At 44.2% G+C, this 21437-nt stretch overlaps 1 protein-coding gene across 1 annotated transcript in view; it reads left to right on the forward strand.

The window, feature by feature from the left end:
- LOC134910084 (protein unc-93 homolog A-like) overlaps positions 1 to 21437 on the forward strand; it is a 175389-nt gene that overhangs the window by 34875 nt on the left and 119077 nt on the right. The window contains exon 2 of the mRNA XM_063917724.1: positions 3173 to 3354. Coding sequence (XP_063773794.1) covers positions 3173 to 3354 — 182 coding nt within the window. The remainder of the gene's footprint in view (positions 1 to 3172; positions 3355 to 21437) is intronic.

Here is a 21437-nt window from a genome sequence, read left to right on the forward strand (position 1 = left end):
TGTGTTAAATATGATTTGCTCTGTGTGCATGCGCTGGTTGTCAAACATGTGGTGCAACTTAAAAGTTATTGCACTCATCCAGGGTCTTGTTCAAGACATTCTGCATGGTATTGATGTTGCAAATGCAGGTGGCTAAACTGTATAAAGAAAAATAAGACATGAATATACTTTATTTAAAAAAAAATACATAGGTTTATCTGATGTATAATGAAAACACTCACAGTGTATTTCTTTTTCTAGTTCTCTACAACTGTGGAGGAGTGGAAAAGTATTTCTAAGGAATTTGAAGGCCACTGGAATTTCCCAAACTGTGGAAGAGCCATAGATGGGAAGCAGGTGTGCATAACACCACCTCCCAACAGCTCATCCTATTATTACAACTACCGTATAAAGTGTTCTTTAGCATTGTACTGATGGCTGTGGTCAATGCTAAATATGAATTTATTTTTGAGGACATCTGGAAGAATGGCAGAGCTTCAGAAGGTGGCTCCTTTCAGCGAACAGCATTCTGTGTAAAACTGGTGACCAACACTCTGAACATACCATTTGTCACAGAAACCAAGCATGGACTACCGTTTGTCTTTGTGGTTGATGAGGCTTTTGCTGTACATGAAAATGTTATGAAGACATACTCACAATGGAGATTAACCAAATAGAGGCAGATTTTTAATTATCTTCTTCAAGGGTGTATCTAGGGGTCCGAGCGCCCCTGGCAAAGTAAGGGCTGGTGCCCCCCCCTCCCCCACATATTTGAAATAAGGAGTGTGTATCAAAAAAGGGCATGGCCTTGTGGGGAAGGGGCGTGGCCGCACAATAGTACTTCCAATTCAAATTATACCACACAGTATCATATTACACCACACAGTAGTGTCTCTTAGTCATACTATGCCACACAGTATCACATTACACCGCACAGTAGTGTCTCTTATTCACATTACACCGCACAGTAGTGTCTCTTATTCACATTATGCCACACAGTAGTGCCCCTATAGGAAACACTGTCTACAGAAGGAATGTGGGGAATACAAATAGAAAATAGAAATGTGGACCAGTGCTAATAAATATATTTCTATTTATATAAGTGGAATGCAGTGAAACCGCATTCAGGGATGCGACTGCAATATCCCTATTCTCAGCGCTCCGTCGATTGGATCACATTGGCTGTAAACACCTCTGCCTGACTGACAGGCAGAGACGTTCGCATGAAGGGTGGTGATGGACCATTGCGGGGACAGCATGGGGAAAATGGGGTTGGGCCGTCTGCATTTTCGGGGCGGCTGAGTGACATCACACGCAGCCACCCCTATGTGAAAAATGGCGGTGGACCACCGGCATACGCAGCCTAGCTGCAACTGCAGGGGGTCTTCCACAGTTGCTGCGACCACAATTAAATTGCGGCCACAATTGCTGAGCAGGCCATTCAGCATGCTGGATGACCCTGCCCTGTGATGGATGAGCATCCCCCAGCATGCAATAGAAAGGATCCTTACCAAATAACCCCCACTGCCATTAGTACATCTGATCCTGCCTATAGGCACACATATACACTTACATACATACTGTCACACACAAAACACATACAGTACATATGATATACAGTACAGTCACATATGCAGTATATACAGTTACACACGTGCACACATATATACAGTCACATACATACATAGTTACACACTTATTCACATACATAGTCATGTACTAATACACACATAAATACAGTAGATACTTATACACACACAAACATACATACACATAGTCAGATACATAAATACAGTCACAGACACACATACAGACAGACTATATAGCAGGGACATGCGAACGTTAGTATGACAGGAAAGGCTCTGCCTCACCTGCCTCATCCCACCGCACGTCACTGCTATATAGTGTTTACCCCCTCACTTCACAGACAGGGTACACTCCATGCAAGTACTTTAGTAGCTCCTAGTCCTCTCCCCCTCTCCTCCATGCTGCTGGGTTGCCTGGCACTGACTGAGTGCCGTGTAGCCCCGCTCCCCTGCTTCCACTCTGTCCACTTCCCGAAGGTCAATGCTGTGCAATGCAGTCCTGTGTCACCCCTCCCCTCCCTTAATCCGGATTTTACCTTGTGACTGTTACTGCTGGCGCCGGTGTCCAGCGGCACAGCACTACACTAGTGATCAATCAGACTCAGGCAACAAGGGATGCTGGGAGCTGTAGTTTATGTTGAGTCAGATTACAAGTGAGGTGCGGTGCGCTGCTGCCTGACACTGGCGCCGGCACTAACAGACAGTCACCAAGTCTGACAGTACTACTGGATTCTACCCCCTGGCCATGGATGGCATTGTCAGGTGGCGCCCCCTCCTTGCCTGCTCCCTGGCGAGTGCCATCCTGGCCAATGGGTAGATACACCCCTGATCTTCTTTCACACACAGCAGAGTTTAAAGATGCACATATGTGATCATAGCAACAGCTCCCACATACCCTCCAAAAACATTCAAGGCAGCCCCATATGTGGACATATACCAAAGTATACAACATACACTTGAAAATGGTGCTGCTGAAGCTGATGCTGACATGCAGGGAAATTTCAGAGGGCAGTGGATCAGGGAGTGGCAAGAAGGTGACATCAAATCGGAGTGGGCTAGTGTATGTTGTCTGGTACGCTGCACACACTAGGCAATGTGCACAATATTGCTATACGATATTGCTTCAACTGCTTCCACTAGCATGCGGGGGTCCTCCCCCCAACTAAAATGTGAGCGCTTTGCTAAATAGCGAATCACTGACATCTTTAGAATAGCCCCCTGCCTTCAAAGCTAGCAGTCGCCGGGCTGCCCTTTTCGGGTTTCAGCGGTGGCGTGTGACGTGACGCAGCCGCCGCGGCCTGGCCTGCAAGTAGTCTGGACACGCTTCTCTTTTCTGGACCACTCCCCCCCAATGCTGCATTGACACCCACAAAATGCTGAGATACCGCCCCCCCCCGCCGGCACTTAGACTGCGATCACAATTAAGCCCATGCGCAGAAGTGTGGAAGATGCTGAATAATGCTTTACAATGACCCATACACACTGAGCAATGTAGGCAAGTTGTCGTTATGAAATGGTAAATCAACCTGACATTGCTCCAGTGTGTACCCAGCTTTAGTATGCAGATACTGTATATTGGTAAAATATAAATTCTATTGTCTTTACAGAGCAGTCTGAACCCTGAGAAAGGCCTTGGTGTTGCGTCACTGAGTGTTGTCTATGGATGTCTGATTGTTTCTTCAGTTTTTCTCCCAACTATCATCATTAAGAAAATCGGTTGCAAATGGACAATTGTCACCTCAATGTGCTGTTATATCACCTACTCCATTGGGAATTTCAAACCAAACTGGTATTTATAGCTCTTTTATAAAATAAAATGTTGCTATATTAAATATGATGGTAATACCAAGGCAAGGATTGTGATTACATATTTATCTTAGATGGATATTAAAATGTACCAATGAATTGCATATATTTGTCCCAAAATGTCAACAAAAATAAAACTAATATTAAAAATGACTATACAGCAAAAAAAAAAAAAAAAAACGCTTAAAATATTTTAAAACTGCATTACGGTTACAAAACTTACATATTGTTAATGTGAAAAAAAACTTTTGAATCTTTCTATAAGAAAACAAGCCAAACTACATCAGACCCAACCCTTTTCAATATACACACAATGGGGTATATTTACTAATATTCGTGTTTTAGCCGTTTTTAAGGGTGTTTGATCTCGAATGGTATCGGGTGCATTTTACTGCAACTTTTTGAATCCTGATACAGTCATTTACTAAGCTGCCGAGTTTTCAACATTCATATTTTCCGATGTCGATGTGATTCGTAATGTCAGGCAGTGTTTTACGGGAGTGATTAGTAAAACACTGCCTGACAAAACACAAGGAATCCCGGCCGGATCTGTGAGATCCGTGCAGGGCTTCATTGTGAGCAGTGCAGAATGGGTTAAAAAAAAAAAATTGCGTGGAGTCCCCCCTCCTAAGCATAACCAGCCTTGGGCTTTTTGAGCAGGTCCTGGTTGTAAAAATACAGGGAAAAAACTGACAGGGATTTCCCCATATTTAAACAACCATCACCGGGCTCTGTGCCTGGTCCTGATGCCAAAAATATGGGGGACAAAAAATGTAGGGGTCCCCCATATTTTTTACACCAGCACCGGGCTTCACTAGTCAGAGAGATAATGCCACAGCCGGGGGACACTTTTAAATTGGTCCCTGTGGCCCTGGCATTAAATCCCCAACTAGTCACCCCTGGCCAGGGTACCCTGGAGGAGTGGGGACCCCTTAAATTAAGGGGTCCCCCCTCCAGCCACCCAAGGACCAGGGGTGAAGCCCGAGGCTGTCCGCCACATCCGTGGGCGGTGGATGGGAGGCTGATAGCCTTTTGTGTAAAAATAGAATATTGCTTTTTGTAGCAGAACTACAAGTCCCAGCAAGCCTCCCCGCAAGCTGGTACTTGGAGAACCACAAGTACCAGCATGCAGGGGGAAACGGGCGCGCTGGTACCTGTAGTTCTACTACAAAAAAATACCCAAATAAAAACAATACACAGACACCGTGAAAGTAAAAGTTTAATAAACATACATGCACACTTACATACATACATACATACATACTTACCTATGTTGACACGAAGTACTCGGTCCTCTTGTCCAGTAGAATCCCGGGGTACCTGTAAATAAAATTATACTTACAAAGAATCTGGGGTAGATCAGTCCTCTTCTTAAAAGTTATAATCCACGTACTTGTAAAAATAAAAAAACGAAAAACCCGATCCACGAACTGAAAGGGGTCCCATGTTTACACATGGAACCCATTTCCCCGGCTGGTGGGACCCCTCGTGACTCCTGTCAAAGAGGGTCCCTTCAGCCACTAAGGGAGCGCCACGTCATGGCACTCTCCTGATTGGCTGTGAGCTCCTGCACTGTAGTGTAGCGCAGCTACATTATATCCAATGGTGGGAACTTTGCGGTCTGCGGTAGACCGCGAGGTTAAGTGGGGTCACTTAAAATATGGGGGAACCCCTGTCAGTTTTTTCCCCTGTATTTTTACAACCAGGATCGGCTCAAAGAGCCCGAGGCTGGTTATGCTTAGGAGGGGTGACCCCACGCAATTTTTTTTTTCAATTTTTACACTAAACATACCCTTTCCCATAGATAACTATGCACAGATCTCACTGATCCATGCATGATTATCCAAACTCGCCTGGAAAAAGCCGGTCTATTTTTTTTCTGTTTTTTTTAACGATTCGCAAAAAAATACACCTGCAATTGAGCATTCAGTGACTAACACCCAAATACGAATGAATAGTAAATTCCCGTGTTGTATGAACAAACATCCGCGTTTGACCGATGGTCTATTCATTCGTATTTCTGAACTTTGCCGTCAAAACCATTATGAATAGACCAAACACTGCCGAGATTTGTGCCTAGTAAATTCCCATGTTGCACCAAGCTCCCATAACATGCCCACAAGACCATCTCTATACAGGGCTGTTTCTAGCCAATTTGGCTTCCAGTGTGAGATTTAAAAATGCCCCAACATAAAAAAAGATCCTCCCCTCCCCCGGCAAGGGGCGTGGTCTCATTAAAATGGGCATGGCCTTGTTAGGATGGGGTGCGCCCTCGTCTGAAAAGACTACCTTACACCCTAGTTTTTGACCCTGCACCAACAGATCACCGCCACCACAAGGGAAAAAATAATAATTCTACCATATTAAGCCCCACACAGTACTGCCCTCTGCACCATATTATCCCACACACTGCAATGCCCTTGATACACGAAATCCCCATTTTACACATTACGGCAGGCAAGAGTCCCCATTTTGCACATTACGGCAGGCAAGAGTCCCCATTTTACACATTACGGCAGGCAAGAGACACCATTTTATACATTACTGCAGGCAAGAGTCCCCATTTTACACATTACAGCAGGCAAGAGTCCCCACTTTACATTTTACGGCAGGCAAGAGTCCCCATTTTGCACATTACAGCAGGCAAGAGTCCCCATTTTACACATTACTGCAGGCAAGAGTCCCCATTTTACACATTACGGCAGGCAAGAGTCCCCATTTTGCACATTACGGCAGACAAGAGTCCCCATTTTACACATTACAGCAGGCAAGAGACACCATTTTACACATTACTGCAGGCAAGAGTCCCCATTTTACATATTACGGCAGGTAAGAGACACCATTTTACACATTACGGCAGGCAAGAGTCCCCATTTTGCACATTACGGCAGGCAAGAGTCCCCATTTTACACATTACTGTAGGCAAGAGTACCCATTTTACACATTATAGCAGGCAGAGTCCCCTTCTACAAAGAGACAGAGAGAGTGAGAGAGAGAGAGAGAGAGAGAGAGAGAGAGAGAGAGAGAGAGAGAGAAAAGAGAAAGAGTGTGTTATACTCACGTTTGCAGCAGCATTCGCCGGCCACAGGTCCTCTTCCATCCTGCTCTTCGGCCTGCGCCTGCCTGCCTCTCCCTCCTCCAGGCTTGCCCGCCGTGTCCTGGCTCCCCCTCCACCCCATCATCAGTACTCCGCTTGAGGGCGGAGTTTCATTTAATGACGCTTTTGCATCGTGACATCACAACGCAAATGCGTCATTACACGAAACATCGCCCCCCTTAGCAGAGTAGTAATAACTGAGAGCACAAACTGAACCAGCAAGAGCCACAGCGGCGCCCCGTGCGCATGCACGCCTCGTCCGCACCAAGAAACGGCTCTATCTCTATAGATGAAATTGCCTATAAAAGAATATAGGCTACTGTCTGCAGAACTCCCCTGAGAGGGATCCGCCTTGTAGTGGCGCATGTACAATAGGACTTCCAGGTCATAAACCCAGAAGACCTCTCTTCACAAAGAAAAACTTTTGTTTTATTTGCTATCCCTTTTGGTTGAGCATCCCGCCAGAAATTGGTGAGAGAGCCCACTCGGAAAGACGCAATATTAGACTTAATACTTACAAATGGAGACATAATATATGACATAAAAGTGGGTGAAAACAAAGCTGGGATCCAGTGATCATCAAGCAGTATGGTTCAGAATAAAGACAGAGACCAACTCATCCCATACAAAAACAAAGGTGTTAGATTTTAAGAAGGCTGATTTTGTATGGATGGGAAAATGCTTAAGCGATTCTTTGGCAGAATAGGGGAACTTGGAAGGAGAGAAGAAGAGGTGGGGAAAATAAAAAGTGCAATTCTAAAGGCTACAGACCTTTATATGAAAAGGGTTAGGAAAAATACAAGCCAGTGTGGTTTTTTAAGTAGCCAGTATTGTGAAAGCAAAAACCATGGCCTTTATGAAATATAAGCAGATGCAAAATAATGAAGACAAAGAGGTGTATCTTTTTAGACAGAAGGAGACTAAGACGGTAATCAGATGTGCAAAGGCACAAGCTAAAGAGAAAATGACACAGTCAGTGGATAAAGGGGGTAAAACTTTTATAGGTATAGGTATACTTTCAATAATAGGATTTTAATTACCTAACGGTAAATCCTTTTCTCGTAGTCCGTAGAGGATACTGGGGTCCACATTAGTGCCATGTTAATGGTGGTACCAGCACCCCTTTAAGCTCTTTTAGTATCCTTAGGTGTATCCCATCTGTCCCCATTGATTTATATACTTTCAGTTTTGAGAGTTCTGTTAGGACCTTCTCCTATGTAAATGCACTTGCTTCTACCTAATTTTTCTAAATATGTCTTCAACTTAACTGTGGCCCATTCCCCTTTCTTTTGCAGTAGTGAATACTGAGCAAAAATAATTATTAATATGATCTGCTATTACTTTGTCTCCTTCATCATTCTCTGTCTTTAATCTTACTATTCCGCTTTTGTTTTTCTCCTTTCTCTTACGTCCTAGAGGATACTGGGGTCCACATTAGTACCATGGTGTATAGACAGGTCTTCTAGGAGCCATGGGCACTTTAAGAAATTGATAGTATGGGCTGGCTCCTCCCTCTATGCCCCTCCTACCAGACTCAGTCTAGGAAACTGTGCCCGAGGAGACGGACATACTTTGAGAGAAGTATATAAAAGGAAGGATAGTGGTGAGATTCCGAACCAGCACACACAAAAAAGAGGAAAGCCAAGCTAACCAAACTTTAAACCAGGAAGAGCAACCGCTGAACCAACAATACTTAACCAAGTAAAAGTGCAGGGCGCCCAGTATCCTCTACGGACTACGAGAAAATAATTTACTGATTAAAATCCTATTTTCTCTTATGTCCTAGGGGATACTGGGGTCCACATTAGTACCATGGGGATGTACCAAAGTTCCCAAACCGGGTGGGAGAGTGCTGAGGTTCCTGAAGAACTGATTGACCAAACCAAAGGTCCTCAGAGGCCAAAGTATTGAACTTGTAGAACTTAGCAAACGTGTTCGAACCTGACCAAGTAGCTGCTCGGCAGAGCTGTAAAGCCGAGACACCCCGGGCAGCCGCCCAGGAAGAACCCACCGATCTAGTTTAGTGGGCCTGTACAGATTTTGGACATGGCAAACCTTCTGTGGAATAAGCATGCTGGATATTAAGCCTGATCCAGCATGCAATTGTCTGCTTTGAAGCAGGAAACCCAATTTTATTCGGATCATAGAGAACAAACAGCGAGTCAGATTTTCTGTGACGAGCTGTCCACTTCACATAGATCTTCATAGCCCTCATGACATCCAAGGACTTTGAAGTAGCAGAGGTGTCGGTAACCACCGGAACCACAATAGGTTGGTTGATATGAAATGCAGACACCACCTTTGGAAGAAATTGCTGACGAGTTCTGAGTTCAGTCCTATCTTTATGAAAAATCTAATAGGGGCTTTTGTGAGACAACTCCCCCAGCTTCAACACACGCCTCGCAGAAGCTAAGGCCAACAGTGTGATGGCTTTCCACGTAAGAAACTTGACGTCAATGTCCTGTAAAGGCTCTAACCATTCCAATTGCAGAAACTGCAACACCACGTTTAGATCCCAAGGTACTGTAGGAGGCACAAAGGGCGGTTGGATGTGCAGAAGCCCCTTCAAAAATGTAGGAACCTCAGGGAGAGAAGCCAATTGTTTCTGGAAGAAAATGGTTAAGGCCGAAATCAGACTTTTATGGAGCCCAAACGTAGACCCACATCCACACCTGACTGCAGAAAAAGGAAAAACGCCCCAGTTGAAATTCCACCGCAGGAAATTTCCTGTACTCACACCAAGAGACGTATTTTTTCCAAATACAGTTTTAATGTTTAGACGTTACCCCCTTTCTGGCTTGGATCAGGGTTGGAATAACCCTATCCGGGATCCCTTTCTGGGCTAGAATTTGATGCTCAACCTCCATGCCATCAAACATAGCCATGGTAAGTCTTAATAGATGAACGGCAGCTGTTGGAGAGGGTCCTAGCAAAGAGGTAGAGGCTACGGGACCTCTAGGAGCATCTCCAGTAGATCCGCATACCAGGCCCTTCTTGGCCAGTCCGGAGCAATGAGAATTGCTTGAACCTTTTCCCTTTTTATTCTTTTGAGAATCCTTGGAATCAATGGGAGTGGTGGAAACATGTACACCATCTGGTAGACCCATGGAGTCACCGGAGCATCCACTGCCACTGCTTGCGGGTCCCTTGACCTGGAACAAAACCGCTTGAGCTTTTTGTTGAGACGAGAGGCCAACATGATGATTTGTGACATTCCCCACCGACGGGTCAAACACCCGAACATCTCCGGGAGAAGGCCCCACTCTCCTGGGTGGAGGTAGTATCTGCTACCGAAATGAAGATTGCGGACAACGGCACAGCATGTCTTTCTGCAAAGAGGAGACTCCTGCTGCCCTGCTTTTCGTTCCGCCTTGTCGTTTATGTACGTTACTGCCATCACATTGTCCGACTGAACTTGAATTGCTTGATCTTGAAGAAGATGTGATGCCTGTAGAAGGGCGTTGTATATGGCCCTTAGTTCCAGAATGTTGATTGGAAGAAAGGTTTCCTGACTTGACCATTTTCCTTGGAATTTGAAACCCGAACCTTCAGCCCTCTAAGTTTGAAGCTACCACAGAAGAGAAATCCTGGCTTTTGGCGACAGACGAATTCTCTGGTGCATGTGAAGTTGCGATCCGGACCATTTGTCCAACAGATCCAGCTGGAAGGGCCTTGCAGGAAACGTTCCGTACTGCAGCGCCTCGTAAGCGGCTACCACCTTTCCCAGAAGGCAAATGCATAGATGCACTGATATCCAGGTTTGTCTTAGAACATCCCACACCATCAACTGGATCACCAGTGCTTTTTCCAATGGAAGGAATACCTTCTGCGCCTCCATATCCAATGTCATCCCCAGGAACGGAAGCCTCCGTGTTGGTTACTAATTAGATTTTGGTAGGTTCAAAATCCACCCATGATCCTGGAGTAGTCGGGTTGAGATGGCAATGTTGACTAACAATCTCTTCCTGGATGGTGCTTTTAGCAGCAGATCATCCAGGAGAAACATCAACCCTGTCATTACCTTGGTGAACACCCTCGGTGCTGTAGAGAGGCCAAATGGCAAGGCCTGGAACAGGTAGTGACAGTCCTGTAATGCAAACCTTAGATAAGCATGATAAGGCGGACAAATTGAATATGAAAGTACGCATCCTTGATATCAAGAGACACCAAGAATTCCCCCTCCTCCAGACCTGAGATCACCGCTCTCAGAGTCTCCATCTTGAACTTGAACATCCGTAAGTATGGGTTCAACGACTTGAGATTTAAAATGGGTCTTACCGAACCATCCGGTTTCAGAACTACAAACAGGTTGGATTAATAACCCTGGTTTTGCAGCTGAAGTGGAACTGGAACAATGTACCAGTTTCTGAATTGCTTCCTGTAAAGTCATACTTGCTTCTTGAAAAGCTGGTAAGCCTGATTTGAAGAATCTGTGAGGTGGGAGTTCATGAAACTCCAGTCTGTAGCCCTGGGCTATAAGATCTTTGACCCAGGGATCCTGTCATGACGTTGCCCATATGTGACTGAAGAATTGCAAATGGGCTCCCACCTGCCTGTCTTCCAGGCAGTGCGGTCCACCATCATGCTGAAGGCTTAGAGGAGGCAGAACCGGGGTTCTGTTCCTGTGAACCTGCAGTTGCTGGTTTTCTGAGTTTACCTCTATTGCCTTTGAAGGCTGTAGAAGAACCTTTGGTTTTGTTTTTAAACTTCACTGTCCGAAAGGACTGCAGAGTTGGAGCAGTGTAGGATTTTCTAGCTGGTGGAGCTGCGGAAGGAAGATATGTAGACTTACCAACCGTAGCCAGTGGTGCGTGCATTGATTAAACCAATTTCTTTAAGGCCTTCACCATAAAGTTAGCAGAATCCTGTATATGCTGTAGGAGTAGAATTATATCCCCCCTGGAAATGGAATCTTGCCCATCAATTAGATTTCCTGACCATTTAGCAATGGCCCTAGAGATCCATGCACAAGCTATAGTGGGTCTCAGGGCCACCCCCATAGCTGTGTACAGAGATTTGAGAGTGGTCTCAATCTTGCAGTCTGCAGCATCCTTCAAGGAAGCTGCCCCAGGGACAGGTAAAACTATCTTACATGACAGCCTAGAAACCGTTGCATCAACTATCGGTGGGTTTTCCCATTTTTCCTGTCATCCTGAGGAAACAGGAAAGGATGTGAGTAACCGTTTTGGGATCTGAAACTTCTTGTCAGGATTTACCCAAGTTGCTTCAAATAGGGAATTTAATTCTGTAGTTGAACGGAAAGTAGCTGAGGATTTCCTTTTCACATTAAAATAAGATTCCTCCTCGTCCTATGATACCTTATCAGGGATGTGCTATCTCTAATAGCTTCTAACGGGGACTGTATACCCTGTGACAAAGCTGCATCCCCCCCCTCCCGAGTCCACCTCACCCTCCTACGGGTCTGATACATCACATCATCAGTATCAGCCTGAATTATATGGGCCAGTGTACGCTTCTGTGGACAAATGGTAGTGGTCTGAGATGCTGGAATAACCACTGAATCTCTATTCATCATGTCATCAACAGATTGCATTAAGTATTGTGTCTCCTTCTCATTATGGGATAATTTATTCAGAATATTTGAAATCATCCCTTTTAATGAATCTAACCATACTCGTTCAGATTCACTAGCCTAAGAATGTGTACTATCCTGAGTACACGGTAGTGATCCCCCAGATTGAGAAAAACACTCTGCTGTGCATGATAAACACTCCTTTGACATAGTAAATGTGAAAGAACACACACACACACACACACACACACACACACACACACACACAAAGGAAAATAGGGTAAAACACAGTTAATCCACACAGAGTATAATGGAGCCAGCCACACAGCGCCCTTATAGCTAAAGTACAAGTTTAGCTGGGTCGCAAACCAAGTACCCTACATAGGGTTCAGTTTACCAAATATTGCTCCCCCCCTTGCTATGACCCCCTGGTACCGCTGAGGTGCTCTGGAGTCCTTGTGGAGGAGCCGCACTTCCCTGCCAGTCTGCCTGTGTATAGGTGCAGAGGGAAACTGGTGCTGGTGAGCTGCTGGATCCACTCATGGTGAAGCCCTGCCCCCTTAATGGCACGCGGTCTTCCCAATTTTTTTATACTGGCTGAGGTCATTTCTGTTCTACAGTGGGTTAAAACCCCTGTAGAATTGCTGCCAGTGTTGGTATTTGTGTGTTGTGGCTTCAGCTCGCCCCTCACAGCGGAACACACAGCACCCTGTATGCCTCTGAAGCCTGGAGCCGCAGCCTGCTTGTCAGCGCTGTGCTCCTACCCCTTGAGCCACCATTACAGCCGGCGACCCGCAAACTGGGACACTGGCCACCTACTCACCACTCTTCTTACTTCTGGCTCTGTTAGGGCAGGCGGCTTGCTGCGGGTCTGTACGCTCGTCGTGGTGGAGCTTGCGAATAGGACCTTCAGGAGCTCAGTGTCCTGTCAGCGGGGAACGGGACCATTAACCCTAGGGAGGTTGGGCCGTTCCCCCCTAAGTCCCACAAAACAGGCAGCCTGGTCCCAGCTAGACCTGCCTGAAAACAATAAAAAGGAAAATAAATGCAGAAAATTCTTCAGGAGCTTCCCAAGCGTGACCGGCTCCTCTGGGCACATTTTCGAAACTGAGTCTGGTAGGAGGGGCATAGAGGGAGGAGCCTGCCCAATCTATCAATTTCTTAAAGTGCCCATGGCTCCTAGTGGACCCATCTATACCCCATGGTACTAATGTGGACCCCAGTATCCTCTAGGACGTAATAGAAAGGAGAAAAACAAAAGCGGAATAGTAAGACTAAAGACAGAGAATATTGAAGGAGACAAAGTAATAGCAGATTATACACAATACAAAAATGATGGGATAGGGACCAACTGGTGGCGCAAACAAATGTCAAATGAGAAAGGGCAATTACCTATACACAGCTGATACTATGCAATGTCCTTATAATTCAATGAGAGTCCAATTTACTGGGAATTCCCAGAAAAACTGGACACTCGTGAGAAGTTTTTCTGGGAATTCCCAGTAAATTGGACTCTCATTGAATTATAAGGACATTGCATAGTATCAGCTGTGTATAGGTAATTGCCCTTTCTCATTTGACATTTGTTTGCGCCACCAGTTGGTCCCTATCCCATCATTTTTGTATTGTGTATGTTCTTCAGGTGTGTAAGGTGACACATCAGGGTATAGGAACCACTAAAGGCAGCAAATAGAGTGCGCAGGTTTTTACCTTAAATTCCAATTTTAATAGCAGATTATATTAATAATTATTTTTGCTCAGTATTCACTACTGCAAAAGAAAGGGGAATGGGCCACAGTTAAGTTTTAGACATATTTAGAAAAATGAGGTAGAAACAAGTGCATTTACATAGGAGAACTTCCTAACAGAACTCTCAAAACTGAAAGTAGATAAGTCAATGGAGACAGATGGGATGCACCCAAGGATACTAAAAGAGCTTAAAGTGGTGCTGGAACCACCATTAACAGAATTATTCAACCAGTCACTAGGTACAGCAGTAATTCCAGAGGACTGGAAAAGAGCAAATGTAATCCCACTGCACAAAAGTGGAAGCAAGGAAGAGGCAAGCAACTACCGACCAGTGAGTCTTACATCAGTGGTAGGGAAATTGATGGAAAAAGAAAGAGATTATCTTAAATCCAGCAATTTACAGGATCCCAAACAGCATGGATTTACTGTGGTGTGATCATGTCAAACAAATCTTACTGATTTTTTTTACTGGGTAACTAAAGTAATAGATAAAGCGAGGGCCATAGATATAGCTTCTCTAGACTTTAGTAAAGCTTTCAACACTGTCCCACATTGCAGACTTTTAAATAATCTTGAAAGCATGGATAAGATCTTGGAGTGCATTCTATGGAGGGAAATGTTACCAGTGAAGTACCCCAGGGATCTGTACTTCGACCAGTGCTTTTTAATATCTTTATTGGTGAGATTGCAAATGGTTTTGAAGGGAAAGTATTTCTGCAGATGATATAAAGGTGTGCAACAGGGTAGACTCACCAGGAGGGGTAAAATAAACAATTGATGATCTAGAGTGGCAATTACAGTTTAATGCCAAAAAATGCTAAATCATGCACTTGAGTCTCAAAAATCCAAAGGCTAAATATAATATTAATGGCACTATATTGGAAACTACCAATGAGGAAAGGGATCTACAAGTCACTATTTCAGGCATGCATGCAATGTAACAAACCAATGAGGAAGGCAAGTCAGATGCTTGGTTGCATTGGGAGATGAATCGGCAACAGAAAGAAGGAAGTGACAAAGCCTAATATATATCCTATATTAAACACGCTGAAAGGTTAAGAGACTCAGTACGCTATTGGAGTATGTGGTACCGTAAGGGTACGCACTCAGCGTAGCAAACGCTTAGCCGTGGATGAGACGCACGAGCGGCACGTTCGCTCACGGCTTAATGCGTAGAGGCAAGCACGCTATAGGCTGCCGACTAACGTAATGATACGCTATCAGCGTAGCGGACGCTCGAGACTACGAGGAGATCACGAGCGGCGCTGACGCTCACAGAGTTAAACCTTTGTAACAGTATCATAAACAATGTACTTATATTGTAAACCTTTGTGCAGTGATAAGGTGTAAATGCAACACAGTGTAACCTTGTTAATTTAAAAGCTGTATGAGCGACTCTTACGCTCTGAGAACCCTTTAGTAATATAATAAACACTCAAATACCGGTCTAAGGGTCTAACACCTTTTAAGGGAGAGAATGAACGTTCAATCGCAAAAGAATACACAATACAAGTTATACACTACCAAACTAACATAAAAATACCTAACCGAGTTACTACACGTTAAAATACAACAAAGACACAATTACATTTAAGTGGGAAGGAGAGAGAGAATGGCTTACAACAAAATTGGAGATAAAGATAGTTGCAGAGAACTTACGCACAAGGGGAAACAATCGCATGCGCCTTCCTGGATATCCAGCTCCCGATTATCAGTGATGAGAACCGTTGAAAAGAGTAGAGAGCTGGCCCAGGTCGGCTTGTCTTTTTATACACTTACACACAGTACAGTACAATGGTCCCTACATTCTTATTGTTCATTGGACACAGGAATTCGTCTTCGCATTATAACAAAAGGTCATAGGTTACATAGAAACATAGAAACATAGAATTTGTCGGCAGATAAGAACCACTTGGCCCATCTAGTCTGCCCCTTTTTTTTTTTTATATATTATTTTTTTTTTATCACTAACCTTATTTGTTCCTTATTTCTTTGTAAGGATATCCTTATGTCTATCCCATGCATGTTTAAATTGCTCTACTGTCTTAGCCTCTACCACCTCTGATGGGAGGCTATTCCACTTGTCCACTACCCTTTCTGTGAAATAATTTTTCCGCAAATTTCCCCTGAACCTCCCCCCCTCCAGTCTCAGTGCATGTCCTCGTGTCCTATTGCTTCTCTTCATTTGGAGAATGTTTCCCTCCTGGACTTTGTTAAAACCCTTCATATATTTGAAAGTTTCTATCATGTCCCCCCTTTCTCTTCTCTGCTCCAAACTATACATATTGAGATTTCTTAGTCTTTCTGGGTATGTTTTGTGATGTAGGCCATGCACCATTTTAGTTGCCCTCCTTTGTACAGTTTCTAATGTATTAATATCCTTTTGAAGATATGGCCTCCAGAACTGAATACAGTATTCTAGATGAGGCCGTACCAATGACCTATACAGTGGCATTATTACTTCTTTCTTTCTGCTGCTGATTCCTCTCCCAATGCAGCCAAGCATCTGACTAGCCTTCCTCATTGCCTTGTTACATTGCTTACCTGCCTTTAAGTCATCTGAAATAGTGACTCCTAGATCCCTTTCCTCCTCAGTAGTTTCCAGTATAGTGCCATTAATACTGTATTTAGCTTTAGGATTTTTGAGACCCAAGTGCATGATTTTGCATTTTTTGGCATTAAACTGTAATTGCCAGACTCTTGACCATTCCTCTAGTCTACCTAGATCCTCAATCATTTGTTTTACCCCACCTGGTGTGTCTACCCTGTTGCATACCTTTGTGTCATCTGCAAAAAGGCATACTTTCCCTTTAATCCCATTTGCAATGTCACCAATAAAGATATTGAAAAGCACTGGTCCAAGTACAGATCCCTGGGGTACTCCACTGGTAACATTTCCCTCCTGTGAATGCACTCCATTTACCACAACTCTCTGTTTTCTATCCTTCAACCAAGATCTTATCCATTCAATAATCCTAATATCCAATCCCAAACTTTCAAGTTTATTTAGCAGTCTGCGATGTGGAACTGTGTCAAAAGCCTTACTAAAGTCAAGATAAGCTATATCCATGGCTCCACCTTTATCCATCACTTTAGTCACACAATCAAAAAAGTCAATAAGATTTGTTTGACATGATCTTCCCCCAGTGAATCCATGCTGTTTGGGATCCAGTAAATTGCCGGATTTGAGATGATCTACAACTCTTTCTTTTAAGAGTGTTTCCATCAATTTCCCTACTACTGATGTAAGACTCACTGGTCTGTAGTTGTTTGCCTCTTCCTTGCTTCCACTTTTGTGCAGTGGGACTACGTTTGCTCTTTTCCAGTCCCCTGGAATTTCTCCTGTAGCTAATGACTGGTTGAATAATTCTGTCAATGGTGCTACCAGCACCTCTTTAAGTTCTTTTAGTATCCTTGGATGTATCCCATCTGGCCCCATAGATTTGTCCACTTTCAGCTTTGAGAGTTCTGTTAGGACCTTCTCCTCTGTAAATGTACTTGTTTCATTTTCCTGAATATCCCTGCAACTTAACTGTGGCCCCTTCCCCTCTCTTTCAGTAGTAAATACTGAGCAAAAATAATCATTAAGATGATCTGCTATTAAATTGTCTCCCTCCACAAGATTCCCAGTGTCCGTCTTTAGTTTTATAATTCCGCCTTTTGTTTTTCTTTTTTCGCTTATATACCTAAAAAAAGTTTTGCCTCCTTTACCCACTGACTGGGCCATTTTCTCCTCAGCTTGTGCCTTTGCACATCTGATTACCTTCTTTGTCTCCTTCTGTCTAACAAGATATATCTTTTTGTCTTCATTATTTTGTGTCTGCTTATATTTCCTAAAAGCCATCTTTTTTGCTCTCACAATATTTGCTACTTCTTTTGCAAACCACACTGGCTTCCTTTTCCTTGTGTTTTTCCTAACAGTTTTGATACAAAGGTCTGTTGCCTTCAATATTGCACATTTGAATGTTTTCCACCTCTCCTGCACTGTTTCCAAGTTCCTCCACTCTGCCAAAGAATCGCTTACACATTTTCCCATCCCTACAAAATCAGCCTTCCTAAAATCCAACACCTTTGTTTTTGTATGGGACGAGTCAGTCTCTGTCTTAATGCTGAACCATACTGCTTGATGATCACTGGATCCGAGGTTTTCACCCACTTTTACGTCTGATAATCTGTCTCCATTTGTAAGTATTAAGTCTAATATTGCGTCTTTCCGAGTGGGCTCCCTCACCAATTGGTGGAGGGATGCTCCCTGAAGGGAATTTAAAATGTTCCTACTTCTAGTGGAACTAGCAACAGACACCTCCCAGTTTACATCAGGAAGATTAAAGTCTCCCATGATTATTACCTCTCCTTTTAATGCCATTTTAGTTATGTCCTGCAATAGGTTCTTGTCAAGTTCCTCTTCCTGACCTGGTGGCCTGTATATCACGCCAATACGAATAATCAACTTTTCCCCTGTTTCTATGGTCACCCAAAGGGCCTCAGTTTTTTCTTCAATACTTTGTATTAATGTAGTCTTTATGGCATTTTTTACATACATTGCTACCCCTCCCCCGAGGTTGGTTCATACAGGTGGGCTGTGACTATTCCAAACTGCTCAGGTGGGAGGGAAACTGGGTTTCCCGCCGCATGGGTAATAAAGTGCAAATATAGTAAATGTCCATAAACTTCTTATGTCCATAACTATACGCACGAGCGAGTAATTCGCTTCAAACCAACACCGGAATATTGCTAATTATATTCTCTTCCGATGGATACTAAACACCACTGTGTCACCCCTGTCTGACCCTTCGTATCATACAAAGAGGGATCTCTCTGTCTCTGAACATACTACATTGACTAAACTTTCAGATTTTATCAAAGGGACCATAATCTACAAAATACATTATATGACTAAAATATGTAACGATCGAGTCGCCCGCTAGACGCACACAAACTCTACCGTAAATGCGCATACTGTGCACCTGCGAGTGCACGCGACCGCGATTATACGCACGCACGGGAGGGCTCATGCACGTGCAGCAGGCACACGCATGAGGTGCATATATGGCAATGTGCAGCGTGATATTTTTCTGACTTTGACAGTCCACCCTTTGGCAGTCACCAATAACTGCCACTTCCTAAAACAGTTCAAAAAGAGAAAAATATATGTCATGTATAATACATTTCTATGATTGGGTAGGGGAGAAGAGAAGAAGGTGGGAAAACGGTATGACCTAGTGAGATAGCAGAAGCATGTGTGTATGAATCCATGTTTGGGGGGTCATGTATCATCGTGCCGTGTGTGTTTTAAATCAAGCTTCGAGGTATTGCGAAGTATACATTTGAATTTCCTTCTTATCCCGTGGTACGGGTCTGTGGATGGGCTGTCAAACTTTACCGAGCTCTTTTCGGCTTTTGGTTGCAACAAAATGGGGGAGCACATTTTAGTTGATGATACATGAATGGGGGGATATGTGAGTGCTGATATCTGTGCCTATATTCCCTATCGACTATGTGTGTCATTACCTGAAGGTTGTAGAGATGAAGATAAGAAGCAATTATGGTAAATGCAGTTGTAAACTATGTGAGTTTAATGTACATTTGCCGATTGAGGTCTTGTCTGATGTCTTGTCTTGATATACATGTTGACTGTAGTCTCTTTGGGCTTTTGACAAAATGCGAGCAAAAGCTTTCTCAATGTCCATAGGCTTACAAAAGTGTTGGGCTATCGTAAAATTTTAAAATTGCTAGGGATATTGGGGGTCTATGGCATTGTCCATCAATTGTCTGTGTAAAAGGTTGTCAAATTCTTCTTCCAAGCGGATGTCTTTGTACCTTGGAGAAAAACAAAGGAGAATCGGGTGAAAGAAACGGACCGTGGAATCACATTTTCATCACAACATTGTCTCAATGGTTGGGTTGTAAATAGAGATGAGCGCCTGAAATTTTTCGGGTTTTGTGTTTTGGTTTTGGGTTCGGTTCCGCGGCCGTGTTTTGGGTTCGAACGCGTTTTGGCAAAACCTCACCGAATTTTTTTTGTCGGATTCGGGTGTGTTTTGGATTCGGGTGTTTTTTTCAAAAAACACTAAAAAACAGCTTAAATCATAGAATTTGGGGGTCATTTTGATCCCAAAGTATTATTAACCTCAAAAACCATAATTTATACTCATTTTCAGTCTATTCTGAATACCTCACACCTCACAATATTATTTTTAGTCCTAAAATTTGCACCGAGGTCGCTGTGTGAGTAAGATAAGCGACCCTAGTGGCCGACACAAACACCGGGCCCATCTAGGAGTGGCACTGCAGTGTCACGCAGGATGTCCCTTCCAAAAAACCCTCCCCAAACAGCACATGACGCAAAGAAAAAAAGAGGCGCAATGAGGTAGCTGTGTGAGTAAGATTAGCGACCCTAGTGGCCGACACAAACACCGGGCCCATCTAGGAGTGGCACTGCAGTGTCACGCAGGATGGCCCTTCCAAAAAACCCTCCCCAAACAGCACATGACGCAAAGAAAAAAAGAGGCGCAATGAGGTAGCTGACTGTGTGAGTAAGATTAGCGACCCTAGTGGCCGACACAAACACCGGGCCCATCTAGGAGTGGCACTGCAGTGTCACGCAGGATGTCCCTTCCAAAAAACCCTCCCCAATCAGCACATGATGCAAAGAAAAAGAAAAGAAAAAAGAGGTGCAAGATGGAATTGTCCTTGGGCCCTCCCACCCACCCTTATGTTGTATAAACAAAACAGGACAAGCACACTTTAACCAACCCATCATTTCAGTGACAGGGTCTGCCACACGACTGTGACTGATATGACGGGTTGGTTTGGACCCCCCCCAAAAAAGAAGCAATTAATCTCTCCTTGCACAAACTGGCTCTACAGAGGCAAGATGTCCACCTCATCTTCACCCTCCGATATATCACCGTGTACATCCCCCTCCTCACAGATTATCAATTCGTCCCCACTGGAATCCACCATCTCAGCTCCCTGTGTACTTTGTGGAGGCAATTGCTGCTGGTCAATGTCTCCGCGGAGGAATTGATTATAATTCATTTTAATGAACATCATCTTCTCCACATTTTCTGGATGTAACCTCGTACGCCGATTGCTGACAAGGTGAGCGGTGGCACTAAACACTCTTTCGGAGTACACACTTGTGGGAGGGCAACTTAGGTAGAATAAAGCCAGTTTGTGCAAGGGCCTCCAAATTGCCTCTTTTTCCTGCCAGTATAAGTACGGACTGTGTGACGTGCCTACTTGGATGCGGTCACTCATATAATCCTCCACCATTCTATCAATGTTGAGAGAATCATATGCAGTGACAGTAGACGACATGTCCGTAATCGTTGTCAGGTCCTTCAGTCCGGACCAGATGTCAGCATCAGCAGTCGCTCCAGACTGCCCTGCATCACCGCCAGCGGGTGGGCTCGGAATTCTGAGCCTTTTCCTCGCACCCCCAGTTGCGGGAGAATGTGAAGGAGGAGATGTTGACAGGTCGCGTTCCGCTTGACTTGACAATTTTGTCACCAGCAGGTCTTTCAACCCCAGCAGACTTGTGTCTGCCGGAAAGAGAGATCCAAGGTAGGCTTTAAATCTAGGATCGAGCACGGTGGCCAAAATGTAGTGCTCTGATTTCAACAGATTGACCACCCGTGAATCCTTGTTAAGCGAATTAAGGGCTGCATCCACAAGTCCCACA

This window comes from Pseudophryne corroboree, chromosome 4 (assembly GCF_028390025.1).
Source record: "Pseudophryne corroboree isolate aPseCor3 chromosome 4, aPseCor3.hap2, whole genome shotgun sequence".
Classification (NCBI taxonomy): domain Eukaryota; kingdom Metazoa; phylum Chordata; class Amphibia; order Anura; family Myobatrachidae; genus Pseudophryne; species Pseudophryne corroboree.